The sequence below is a fragment of the Gymnoscopelus braueri genome (assembly GCF_963280865.1).
Source record: "Gymnoscopelus braueri genome assembly, chromosome: 23".
NCBI classification, from domain to species: domain Eukaryota; kingdom Metazoa; phylum Chordata; class Actinopteri; order Myctophiformes; family Myctophidae; genus Gymnoscopelus; species Gymnoscopelus braueri.
The window spans coordinates 20258673-20273039 of NC_137625.1; the positions used below are offsets into that span (position 1 = coordinate 20258673).

General features: G+C 44.0%; 1 protein-coding gene across 3 annotated transcripts in view; it reads right to left on the bottom strand.

Annotated features, from left to right (window-relative positions):
- Positions 1–376: 376 nt before the first annotated feature.
- syt1a (synaptotagmin Ia) overlaps positions 377–14367 on the bottom strand; it is a 112312-nt gene continuing 98321 nt past the window's right edge. For 2 of the 3 annotated variants that reach the window (XM_080420911.1, XM_080420910.1), the window contains exons 8-9: positions 2988–3121; positions 377–889 (exon numbers count right to left, since the gene is read on the bottom strand). In XM_080420911.1, coding sequence (XP_080277037.1) covers positions 683–889; positions 2988–3121 — 341 coding nt within the window. In that variant the 3' untranslated portion in view covers positions 377–682. Of the gene's footprint in view, positions 890–2732; positions 2770–2987; positions 3122–14367 lie in introns of all 3 variants that reach the window. The other variant, XM_080420912.1, reaches the window with a different exon arrangement.

The window sequence follows — 14367 nt, forward strand, 5'->3', positions numbered from 1 at the left end:
ATATTGGCTCTCCTCTATATCAGCATTTACATAATTTAAAATAGAACATCTTATTAAAAACATCGAGATATACACAGATTAGGAAACGGGTAACAACATACAAACACAAACTAGAAATAATTTTTGTCTGCATACTGATATATACAACTGTGGTACAATAAATTCTTTCAGTCATGCGCTATCTATACAGATCATATTGCTTAAAAGAAGGGGGCATTTGGTTAGGGGGTATAAGGGCATGGGGATTGACAACATATTAATATGAGAGAGAGAGAGAGAGAGAGAGAGAGAGAGAGAGAGAGAGAGAGAGAGAGAGAGAGAGAGAGAGAGAGGGAGGGAGGGAGGGAGGGAGGGAGGGAGGGAGAGAGAGAGAGAGAGAGAGAGAGAGAGAGAGAGAGAGAGAGAGAGAGAGAGAGAGAGAGAGAGAGAGAGAGAGAGAGAGAGAGAGAGAGAGAGAGACAGAGACCGAGCGAAGAGCCAAAACCTGACAGAACATGTCTGAACAACAGGGGCCAAGATGTCACGATGTTCAACAATTAGAAAAGGGAGACGTACAGCAAAAGATTGGTGTTTGGTCAGGTAGGATTGGGGGGTACTGACGATGGATGGACCCATATATCACTGAGGTATTTACACATACTGGCTAAAGAGCACTACATGGCAGGAGCAGAAAGGGCCCCGCCTATTTCTTGGTGGAGAGCTGGGCATCCACCTCCTCCTCTGGCTTCAGCACATGCCACTGGGCGATGGGTCTCCTGGGGTTGGCCAGCATGTCGGACCAGTGGCGCAGCTCAGTCCCCGAACTGTTGAGGCCCACAAAGACCTTACCGATGGCATCGTTCTTGCCGATCTTGTCATAGTCCAGAACTGTCACAACAATTTGCACTTTCTGAAAGGGAGACATTTGGAAAAGAGAAGGAGCGGAGAAATGGACAGAAAAAATATCAGGTTGTGAAATAAAAGCTTTGCTACCTTATTAAGTGCATACAAAAAAGGAGGGTGCCAGCTCATCTTCTAATAGACTCATATGCTTGCTTAGATAAAATAAATGGCGATGCTTCCTCTACAAAAGACAGACCCAAGTCTCCTACGTAGCTGTATTAGAATATAAACAACAAGAGTATTCTCAGACAAGAATGCTATATCAGTGCCATCAAACAATCCTGAGAGAGTTTGTGCACTTTATTATGTACCTATATTCACTTCTGAAGTCCAGTAATATACCAACCAAAATGCTCATCCAGACAGAAGCACTCATTGGGAGTGAATGACATTCCTCATGACCAGGCCAAACAGAGCAGATTGCCCTGATTACTCAGAGGTACAGAACTCAGCCTTCTGCATGTGTTTATTCAAAGAGGTGCACTGCAAAGAGGAGTGACCTGGACGTCAATCTCTGGCAGAGAATATGAATTAGCTGCACAAAGAGCCCTGATTAAGTTTCGATCCTCCAGTCTAGCGTATTGAGATAGCACCACCTGCGTGAACACAGAGCGCCACTGTTCTAAAAGACCATGCCTAATACAGCGTGTAATGAAATACTGAATACTCAGGCGGCCAGTTGGGGTTAGGTGATTTTTAAAAGGGAAGGTTCACCTTCAGATTGCTCATGAAAGTGAATGAAATTAACTTTTTGATTGGAGGTTAGAAGTCCTCTTTTGTACTATTGTAAGCAGCTTGTCTAAGCAAACATGTGATAATTCAAAAAGCAATTGAAAGATCTGGTTATGAATTTTATGTGTAATCCTCAAGCCATGTATGCAATTTTGCCAGTCTTGTGTATCTTATGTGGTCTTACAGGTATGGATGTGAGATGCCCAGAACCAGTTAGATAACAAAAATAATTTATTGGCAAAACTTGCCTTGCCTTGCCTTGCATTGAGGAGAATGCTGAGCTGAGACAGTGACAAATGTCCTATTAGAGTCACAAGATAAATTAAAAGTAATGTTTGTAATCTTCACACAATTAGTGAGACAAAATGTTTTGATTAATTGTGCAAAAAGCAGCACTAAGCTCAAGTAGAACAACCACTACGGTTTGTTAAAATAGGTTCTATGTAAGTCATCTGGAGGTTGCTATTTGCTAATGAAAGCCACATTTAACAACAAATAATTATTCCTGATGAAATCTACAAATTGTTTGCAATTACGGTAATTTTACACACAGCTGCTTCCGCTCTTCAGAGGTAGTGTTCAATAGTATTGATCAATCAAGCATTTACAGCTCAATCAATGGTACAAATTATTATTCAAGGATTGTGAAAACAAATTGAAAAATAAATGCATACCGCACACTGCTGTAGCAACCTTAAATCTTACTGTCTTGAGATAAAAACAGACTACAGTATCTGAACCTTGAATCAGGGTTTAGCTTTTTCCCAATAAAGTTGATTTCTTCTTTTTTCTTTTCACTTTCCATGTAAAGCGACTTTGAGTACTTAGAAAAGCACTATATAAATCTGAGGTATTATTGTTATTAGGTTTCAGAAAAGCAAATTCCATATTGCCTGGAGTGTTGAAGTCCCATCTATGTATTCTTTATCATCTTTCAAGCGAATAGAAAAAAACCCTGCTTTTGCGATCTTTTTGTCTTTCATCGCAGACAAACACCCGTAAATGCAACTCAATCATGACATTGAAAGATAATCATTTTGTGGCATGCTATTTCGGTGTTAAGCTTCATGCGACAGGTGTGCAATCAGTGAAGTGCATAGGATTGTATTGTATCTCACCACTCTACTGAGTAATTATCCTGCCAAACTGACGAACCTACACGGATTCAAAATTGAGGTATTAACTTTCTGAAATAAAAAACAGATTATGGTCACAGCTGAAAAGCTTCAATTATCTTCTTTCTTTTTTTGTTAAGTGTAGTTTTTTCTTTCTGAAAAGCAGATTTTGTGTGGTATCTCAACAACGGGTGTAGCTCTCTGCACTTTAATTAGTGTAATTTAATTGTAATTTGCGAAGCCCATGGAAATCTGTACCTGGATTTGTTCGAATGGTACTTCGAAGCTGAAGGACTCGTTGTAGTAAGGGTTAAGAGTGTTCTTCTTGATTGTCGTCTTCTTCTTCTTCAGCCTCTTACCATTCTGCATCAGGTGGATCTTCACATACGGATCTGTGGAGTGAGAGAAGAGTGGGGGTCAATTAGGGAACAAGGTGTTACTGAGTCGGTCTGTTATCCACATCCTTAAAGACTCCTTTGTAAATACTGAAAGGACTGGTCTTTGAACTGCTCTCTTTGAACTGAGTGCAGTTTGCCATAATGTTAATCAGACATTCAAACACCGTAAGAAATACAAATGCATTTCACATTTCACAACAAGGACAGAAGGCTGGTATTGATAAAGCGTGCTTGTGAGATTGCTGTACGTTTTCTATGACGCTCATTTTCCATTTCCCACCGGGGGCCTCATTTACATTTTCCCCAAAATGTCATCTGGACTCCCTGAAGAGTGGCCTGCTGAGGTCAGACAACCTCCCTCCCTCCACATCCACTCTCTGGTAATCCAGTAGAGAGCAGCCATCACTCACAGAGTTCTACCATTAACAAGCAGGATGTTGTTGGGCTATCCTTCTGATTGGTTCGTCTTCTGAATGCTAATCATCATGGAGAAGAGAGAGTTCCCTGGTCAGGGTTACAAGCAACAAAAAAAACTGCCACTGATTTTAATTGAAGCGCACAATGGGATTTCAAGGAATGGGTTGTGACATAGACAGGACATGTTTCGGCATAGGCAAACTAGGCGGTCGCCTAGAGCAGTGGTTCTCAACCTGTGGGTCGGTTTGGGTCATGATTTTTGAGGGGTCCCCAGATGGCGAACGGCCTTTTTGCGTGTGGTTGAAGGCAAGAGGGCGGGGGCCGGGTGGGGAGAGAGCCTGGCGACGCGAGCTATGTTAGTGCACTGAGTGGCAGTTGGGGCAAACGCAGTCCCCACAACATCATTTACGATTCTGTGCCTATCGGTACATAACTCGGACGGCGCTTAGTCGACTAGCAGCCCATCGGCCGGTCGTCGCGGGCACTCGTGCCTCCGCGACTCCTCGGCCTCAAGGTCGGCGCGCCTCCGTCATGGTCCAAAACTATACTTTATCGACGAAAAAAAGTAGTCTGCGGTTGTGTGAAAAAGTATTGTCCTAAGCGGGAGTCGAACCCAGACTCTCAGTAGTGATGGATTTAGAATCTAATGATTAGCAAGGTGCGCCACTGAGGTCAGTGTTTAATTTGGGTATTCGGGCTGTATTAGACTGTGACGTCCTAACTCTTCTATTGTAGAGGAAAGAAGTCCCCGCCCGCGCGCCCGCCCAATAAGCCTTCGGGGCGAGGCTTCCCCCAACCACATGCAAAAGGGCTGTTCGCCCCCAGATGACAGTGAAGTGACAATTTAAGGACTTTAAGACCTTTTTAATACAAAAAAGAAAGTAAGAAAAGAAAATACCATTACTGCATCAAAAGTAATCTACAAACTATAAAAACTGGTCAAACATTGGCCAAATTGTCAAATAATATAAGAAAGAGGGAAACATTTAGAAAAAAGCCTTGTAGATCTGCTATTTTCACAATATTTATCTAGAACAAACAAAATGCAATCTGGGAACCCATCTTAAAAAAAAAGGAAAAACAGCGCCCTCTGCTGTTTTTTTTAACCTTTGATTTGACTCTGGGGGGAGTGATTAACTAGACCTATGCTGACTGGAAAACTGGGTTTTGGTCTGCCCTCAGCCCTCCACTTCAGGTGGTGCGCCTATGTTTTCATTCCCACTAACAATATTTCTCCACGGAACACTGGTTCTTTCTCCCAAAGAACATGGATCGTTTTGATTATAAGCCCACTTGTTTCTATGATGAAAGAGCAAGTTAAAATGTTACTAACTTTCCGTGGTTTTGTCGTTGTTAAATGAGTTTCAGTTTGTTTCCAGTGGGAAGCGAGCGCACAGATGTAAATCCCGCCCACTACATTTGATTGGGTAAAGCGCGGCCTGCTTCCTGATCTGAAGGCCCGCCCACTTGTAGGCTAACGCGCACACGTTCTGAACGGGGCTCCCGACAGATTCAGTAGCGCAGCTCTGAATCTGTTCTTGAGAGATTAAACAAAATGTAATGCCTCAACTCCTACGTTCCATGTGCAAACGTTCCCCAGTTCACATACGTTTATTTATTATTTTGAGGGGTCACAGCCTGAAAAGTTTGAGAACCACTGGCCTAGAGTGCCACCAGCTGGAGAGAGCACCAGAGAGGAATTGATGCCCCAGAGAAGTGACACCCCATCTAATTTTAAATGCCCCACAAAGTGGCATCAGATGGGCGTGAGCTCATTTGATTTATAAATAAATCAATGCTTGCTCTAAACAAATGCGGTTTGTGAGAGAGACATAAAGTGGAGGATGCGCTTGTGCATTTACGACCTGACGAGTGTTTTTCTTCTTGTTCACTTATGATGGAGTAAGCCTGATGTTCTGTCATGTGTGCCAGAACAGATCCAAAAATGTAAAAGACACATCGGGTGCCAAACACGGTCTGAACCGTGTTTTCACAGAGTAGAGCTTTGGTGGCGAACACGGTCTGAACCGTGTTTTCAGTCTTTTTTTTCTTTTTTTCACACGGGAGGGGCTGGAGTAGCTCTGGAATCACCCGTGGTGATTCTGAGAAGGAAAGGATCACTGTGTCAAAAAACATGGCTCCCATCCGCTTCCGTTCTATCTCCTTCTCTAAAACCCCTATAACTCCGAAACCTTTTACGCTGGGGAAAACGACTCATTTTGTATGCATGATCGCTCCGCCATTGTTACTCGCGTGAGAGATGTTATCGTTCCAGGCGTTAGCCAGGACCCTCGTGCAAAATGAACGCATGCTTTGTTTCACATGGATTTCTCGTCTTGGAGTCTACAGCTTAAACAGCGCCGCGCAGCTTAACTGTGAGATTTATGGCACCGAACGTAATCTGTTATTATAAAATTCTGGCACCCAATGTGTTAATAAAACATAGGTGATGTTCATTTTGTATGTTCATTTGTGCATACTGGTTATACAACTATTGTCAATTTCATGATGTGCATTGTACTGCACAAATTGATGATTGATGGTGTCATGGGTGCCAGCTGGGTCACTGGTCAGCTGACTCAGCACAACATGTGCAGTATTTTTAGGTGCTTTGTGTGTGTACTTCATTTGGTTTCCATTGGTGGAAACCAAATGCATTTTAAACTTTGGAGCATGATCCAGTGTGCGGACTTTATTGTCTTTGGATCACATTGCCATAATAATACATGCAGCGTAGTTAATACGTATGTAATGAAAATTGACTATTTGTTATTGAATAAAAGTCTGGGAAAGGCTAAATCAAATTAACACAACACACTCAGGATGATTGGATGGTAACAGGGCTTGAATGGCAGAACAACATCCATCTAAACGCTGAAACGCAATGCTGGGCACCAGAGAGGACCGAAAAATAAGACTGTGAAGTAATGCTTCTAATCAATTGTTGAACCGCTGCTTGCACACATCATGTGGAATTATGTATGGATTCCATATGTACAAAGTATTTAGGGTGTATGTTTTTATGTGGACAGCACAAGAAAATGTGGGATTCTTAGCAATAGCACATATCAGACAAGCTTAGCTCCTGTAATCTTTTATCCGATTTGGGGGGACAAGAGCTGATTGCAGGGTTGTACGTATAGTTCCATTCTGGACCTATTGAGATGAATACAGAGAGAGAGAACAGATGGATGATGAAAAGAGCAAGACAATGAATTGACAACAGGGACATGAATGAAAGAAAAGAAGTGAAGTGAAGGGTTGAGGGACAAAGGGTGAGCAAGAAAAACGGGATATGGAGTGGATGTCCATTATTAATCTCCTGCTGAGGCAGTCACCGCATGCTGTGATGACAGAGGTTGAAGTGTGTGTACGTGTGTGCGTGCGTGCGTGCACATGCACATGCGTGCAAGTTTTCCGTTTGTGAAAGAAGAGAAGAATTTGTCCAGTTGTATCTGAATGAGAATCTTCTCCACTCTCATCTACAGTATAAGCCCCCTTTATCGTCAGGTTTTATCGATGCATGGATCCTTCTGCTTGCCTTTTATTCAAAACAGCAACTACAGGGAATTCTAAGTTAGCTGGGAAACGTCTCCTTTTCATCCTACTAACTACTGTGGTGTGTGACATCTCCCACTGACAAACAATGTGTACATTGTACCATTCTGTCTATAAAAAAGTAATGGCACAAATCTTAGCACGCCTGCGTATAAACAACAGAACAACTGAATGAGGTAATATGCAAGATAACCCTTCCTTAGAATGAAAACCACCTGTGGTGCCACATCAGGGCTATCCAGACCATCCCTTATCTTCAGCAGATGAGGGCCTGGCATTATTGGGTTTTTCAGAGTCTTGCAACAACTCATATCCGGCCCATTTTGCCATCTAATCCCAGACGGATGCAATCTCTCCCATTTTGTGGATGAGCGGCTGTGCCCCCTGATGCGAGAGCCCCCCCCCCCCACACACACACACACACACTACAGAGGCACATCTTCACAATCCTGAGGGTTACTCATCTGAATCTGGGAAGCAGGCCACGAGTTATGAGGCGAGCCGAGGCAACACCACTGGTCTAAATGTCCCCCCGCAGGAGGCTGGAGGCAGGATCCTAGAAACCTACCTCTATGGGAGGTGCTAAAGAAAGGAACAACTGTTTTTTAATTCAAGTGGGCATCGATGTGTTTCAGGCAGTTAATTATTGCTAATTGCTACTTATTTTGATTATTAGGGGGCAGGTGTCACTTAGTGCATTAAAGTCTATCAGGTGTGAAGATATCAAACAAATACAGCGCTCGCTCATCGGGCGTGTTTCTTAGCCGAGTGCGGAGGCTGTGGGGGCTGGTTGGTAGAGTATGCAAATTAATCACCAGCACAAGCAGGTTAAATATAGCTAAGCTGTCATCTTAGTTTCCCCACCATCATTTTGGATTTGCCAGTGAGGAGGGGCATCCAGGGGTGACTGTCGGCTCAGCTTTACACACTTGACTCAGTGGTGAATCACATACACACACCACAACATAAAACAGGGCCACACACATACACATGTACTGTACATGCATACCCATCTACTGTATAAGGTGCTGGCCTTTTGCATAAATTGCTGTAGAAAAAAATGTGCATGTACCATCACTACAACATGCAGAGAATGAGACACACTGGTCATTCGCTCACTGGTCACTCATTCAAGAAAATCCACATTCCATAATCAGTTCCAAATTACTTCCACTCCCATTGGTCCCGTTTGTCATCCTGATAATACTATTGATTGTGGTGTTACACATGCACGCACGACAGGGGCTTAGATTTAGCAGGCTAACCAGTCAAGCAATGTGCATGGGGAAGCAAACAAATAAACCCTTCAGCACGTAAGAGAGGCTTGATGGTGAGCCAGCGCGCTGGGTCGAGCAACGCGGCCTCATTACCACCAACACAGTGCCGCTGTGCTGTGATAACCTCCCCCACCCAGGTCCATTACCCTGTTATGGGCACACTCACTTTCTTCTGCAACATCGTATGAGACACACATGCAGCGAGCACCACTAGCTACAATGGCTTGCACGTCCCTATCCTCCACAGTCACTCACAGCCACTTAGCTTTTGTGGCCCATGCATGCATACTGTATGTCTCTCTCACACACAACACAACACAACACAACCACACACACACACACACACACACACACACACACACACACACACACACACACACACACACACACACACACACACACACACACACACACACACACACACACACACACACACACACACACACACACACACACACACCCACACCCATACCAAAGCAAGGTGACATGTGGGGAGGTGAAATATCAATTTTTGACAGAAGTGTATTTTTTATGGTCGAAAGTAGCCAATCCCCCCCCCCCCATGGACCACCTATAATTATGCCATGGACCACTTGCTGAGAAACAAGTGTTGAGGGTGTTCTACCATCCACCCACTGCAGCCACTGCTGGCAGAGAGCTGAGTTGCCAATTCCATCCACTGAGAAGTTATACACAGAATAGAATACATCACAAACTAGAAAAAGTGCTCCTCGGAGCACAGGTCTCCGCCAGGTCAGGTAGGTTATTGTGGGTCAGCAATGATCGGCATTTGCCAATCAGGATGGAATATGATAAATCAAACGGATCCGTCTTGATCACTTGACAATAGAGATAATGTGTACCGATTTGTGTGATGTTTGGACCAAATTTGGTGGCGCTATAAAAGGCAGATGTGAAAAATGCAGGGCAAAGGTTTTTCCTTGGCCTCTAGGGAGTGCGCATACAAAGTTTTACACAGATTGTGCAGTTATAGGTAAAAACACAAATCGACTGTTATAGCGCCACCATGAGGCTGATTTGAACATTTTGTTCTTGATTTGAGGCATTTTGTTCAAAACGGAGCACTCCTGCAAACTTTGGAAGCCAATCTTAGCCAATCAGGATGGAATATGAAAAATGTTTGGACCAAATCTGTAGGAGTACTGTAAAAAAAATAACAATAATGTGAAAAATTTGAGGTTCAGCTCTGGTATCCAAGGAGTGTGTGTGTGTGCACAGTTTCACTGCAATCAAGCCAACGGTGCCAGAGATTAGCTGATCACAGACATACACACGGACGGACGGACACACGGACGGAAGGACGGACGGACGGACGGACGGACGGACGGACGGACGGACGGACGGACGGACGGGGTGCAAAACGCTGTGTCTCGGCCATGCCTTTCGCCCTGGCGGAGACAATGAGTTGATCTACAGTATATCAATGCCAACACTCATCCTTTGGCCCGCTAGCCGCGCACGGGGCTCTATTATTAGGCCTACGTGGTATGACAGGCAAATCGGCAGTATATAGAATGGGGGGCGTGTGTTTTGGGGCGAGTTTTTTATTTATTTCGTCATTTGTTTTCCGTGGCAACAACGGGGGAAATAGCAAAACGCTCGCCCCAAAACACAGTCGCCCCGGGGCAAATCCGGCGGTATTACAGGCAAATCGGCAATATATAGAATGGGGGGCGAGTGTGTTTTTTTTTTTATTGTGTCATTTGTTTTCCGAGGCGTACTTGTCCGCCCAGCCCAATACTTATGGAATACTTTGATTGCCGTAAGCAAGGAAATACTTCGTTGTGTTGTTACTTTTGGGTAAATGTATTTATGTATTTATTAAGTAGGCGTGTAATAAGCGGGATAATGGTGGTTAATCGCCCTGAAGGGCTTTAAATGTAAATAATGACCCCCATGCATTATCCCGTGCATAGTTTTGCGAGCGAACACCGCTGATCGCAATGGCCGCCGCTTCGTGTTGTTTCGGCTGTGGCCGTTGGCGTTCGGTTGTGCTGAGGGTAAACGGTGCGAAAGTGTTTCCCCGTCCGGTGTGGTCGTAATGTGGTGAGTAGAATTAATTATGTTGTGAGGTGGAAAATGTGTAGTGAGCAATGAGAAGTGCCCTACGCCACCCGTAAATTCAGCGTGCACGTTGTGGTTGGTGTTGTGGTGAGATGTCAGATGTAGTTGTTGTGTTTAGTCGAAATCAATGCTGTGGGTATGGCGTCAGCAGGCGAGAGGTCCAAATGAATGGAATGGCTGTGGGCGTCAGCGGCGGAAGTAGCAATGTGCCCTTTATATAAGTAGATAAGTAGATAGAGGTTATACATAGAATACTTCACCAGTGAGTTGATCTATCACCACCAACACCTCATTCTTTATACAGTAAGTAGAAGTTATACAGGAGCTGTGGTGACCACCTACAGTAGTGAGCAGCTACACATTTCTGGCAGTGACAATATATCCTCCATCTTGAAATGAAATTTTACAGTTTTTTTCCCTCGCATATCCAGGGATAGTATGGTGCAGTTTTAGAGCGTAACAGTGGAGAGCAGGCTCACCTACGGCTACGCAAAAACTGTGTGGTTTGGCAACATGTCTGCTGTCTGCGGAGACAGTTGGACACAGTGGTGCTTACTGCATCCACAATTACTGGATGTGATCTCCTACCCCACGGTTCTATAATGCTAGATTACAGAAGAAGGGCCTTCAAATTGTAAAGGACCACACTCACCCGTCTAACAACCCTTTTTAATTTCCTTCCTTGCCACAAGACTAAGAAGCATTAACAGCAGAACATCCATGTTCCAGAATAGCACATTAAAGCTGTCCGCCTCCTTAACACTCCAAACACAGAACTGCAGGCCACCTGGCAGAGTGAATAATTGTGCAGCAAGGGCAGATGTTTTAAAGCACTTGAAGCACTGCTATTTCCCCACAGGAACAAGCATTTTATGCAGTGTTCCTATGTTAGATTTGATTAATTTTACTCATTTGCTTTATACTTTTATGATTCAGAATCAGAATCACCTTTATCGTCACACATTTTTACAGGTGTAAAGAAGTGGGTGAAATTCTGTTTTTTATGCAAGCTCCATAATTTGTAGTTTTAAGCTAAGGGAGGAAGGATAGAGATAGAGGAAGAGCACAGATACAGGTCAAACTAGAAAAAGTGCTCCTCGGAGCACAGGTCTCCGCCAGGTCAGGTTAGTTATTGTGGCCTCCTGGTGGCGCTATAATAGGCCAATGTGAAAAGGGTGGCATTTCTTCCTCGGCCTAGTGGGAATGTGCGTGCAAATTTTCACGGAAATCGCGCAGTTTCATGATTTCAGACATTTTGTTCAAAACGGACCAATCCTGCAAACTTTGGAATTCAACCTTAGCCAATCAGGATGGAATATGAAATATCGGACAGATGCGTCTTGATCACATGACTATAGAGATACTGTGTACCGATTTGCGTGATGTTTGGATAAAATCTGAAGGATTAATATCCAAAAATGTATTTGACATAAGTCGGCCTCCTGGTGGCGCTGTAAAAAGCAGATGTGAAAAATGCAGTGCAGATGTTTTTCCTTGGCCTCTAGAGAGTAGGCGTGCAAAGTTTCACGCAGATCGGTGCAGTTATAGTTAAAAATGCAAATCGGCCTGTTATAGCGCCACCATGAGGCTGATGTGAAAAGTTTTAAGTGCCATTTCTTCCTCGGCCTAGTGGGAATGTGCGTGTGCAATTTTATGGAAATGGCAAGCTGCGTTCATGATTTGAGGCAGTTTGTTGAAAACGGACCAATCCTGCAAACTTTGGATGGTAACCTTAGCCAATGAGGATGGAATATGGGAAAGCAGATCAGGGTTGATCACATGACTATAGAGATACTGTGTACCGATTTGCATGAGGTTTGGTTAAAAACTGTAGGAGTAATGGGAAAAAATGGGTTTTGCACAAATCGGCCTCCTGGTGGCGCTATAACAGGCCCATGTGAAAAATTTGAGGCAGAGGTTCTGAATTGGCATCCAGGGAGTGTGTGTGCACAGTTTCGCAACGACCGGGCCAACGGTGCCGGAGATTTGGTGGTAACACACAGACAGAACACACGGACGGACGGACACACGGACACACGGACGGACGGACGGACAGGGGCGAAAACATACTCTCTCGCCATGCCTTTCGTCCTGGCGGAGACAATAATCAAATATATATATATACAAAGTACAGTATATGTAGATTATATAGTGGCAGGTACATACATGAGATTTTTTCAGATGCGTACATACTGTAAGGTGCAGCAATAAGGTGAAGTTAACAATAGCAGTAGGAGCAATACATTAGGTGTGGCACTATAACAGTAACAGATATGGGACATAGGCATTCATGCAAAAAATAGTCTCATGTGCAGGAGAGATATAAGGGAAATAGTCAACATAAAGGGAGTAATCCGCATAAGGAAGGTAAATCAACATAATCCACATAAAGAAAGTATTCCCCATATCCAACATAAGGAAATCTATCAGACAAAAAGGAAAGTATTCCAGTGTGGCCAGCAAGCCTGGCACCAGGATCTGTTTTATACTTTGTTTACGTATTGTAGTGACCCCGCAAAAGACCCGGCCGTAACTTGCTCTGCCAAGTGAGCTATAGCTTTCTTGGCGTTGCCTGTTGCCTGCCAGTCTGCCGAGCTGGCGCGCTTCTGAAAGGAGGGGGTAGTGTAGCGACCCCGCAAAATACCTGGCTGTAACTTACTCCACAAAGCAAGCTAGCTTTCTTGGCGTTGCCTGTTGCCTGCTGGTCTGCCGAGCTGGAGACCGGGGTTCTATTCCAGCTCAGTGCGCAAAAGGCTACCATTGGTGTTGGAAGTGGTCGAGGACCGGTGGAGCGTGCCCTGACGTGAGGAACGTGAGGATCTGTGAAGGCGCGCTTCAGAAAGGAGGGGTGCTGCGACGCATTGTGAGCTTGTCGATCGGCTATTTTCAGCCTGTCGATCTGATATTTTCAGCAAAAGCTTTCCCCACAACATGGATGCTGGGGTTTAAGTGGTTAACCACTTCAGACAAAAAGTGGTTTAAGTGGTGTGTGTTACCAGACTCGCCATTTTTTCCCTCTACAGCCTTTCTTTGCTGAAAATTGCCGATTTATAAGCTCACAATGCAGCACGTTGTGATACATTGTGACTATCTTCACATAATGTTCGTCCCCAGGATAGTCATAGTCTTTGAGGAAGTTTTGCCTGGCTCGCTGGATTCCAGAGGGAAAATTCATGTAAGCGCCAATCAAAATAATTATTTCTGATTATATACATTGGTTAATGAAAATACCCACGTCTTGCTTTCTGAGCAGCAATTAGGCATGGTAAACAGGAAGGTGGTGGTGGGGAAGACTGATCCTAAGCCATCATTAGTCTACTTGTCCACCTCTTCAAGCTCTGGCTCAGACATGCCGCACAACAGAGTATAATTATTGTTATTTTAAACCTGTCCATTATTTCATCTAACTGCCACGCTTTTAGAGGATAAAGACGCTTTTGGAGGGATAATATGACAGACAAGTACTATACTGAATACAATATGGCTTGCATGATCATGGTTAAAATAAACATCATTTCTTTTGACAGATGTCGTGGAGACGATGATCAAGCATTGCTATTGTTATCATCAATGATCACGTCAATGATGAACGTCTGATGTCTAACCTCCTAGCCTGGAATAAAATCACCTTTTACACAATAAAACCCTCAATGCTAATTTAACCATTTGTAATAATGAGCGTCTGCAAATGTAACCAAATGGACCCTTATGGGTCCATTTCATTACATTTGTATACTCTGTGAGTTTTTGCAGATGTTCAACCTAAATCTCATCGTCGCCTATGTATTTCCCAGCGAAACGTTAGCTCACGCCATCAGGCATACATTCCATGCGCATCAGAACGTTTTCCTTTAAAACTCAGGATTTTACTGTGTACATGACCTCGTCAACGGGGCTGGCAGC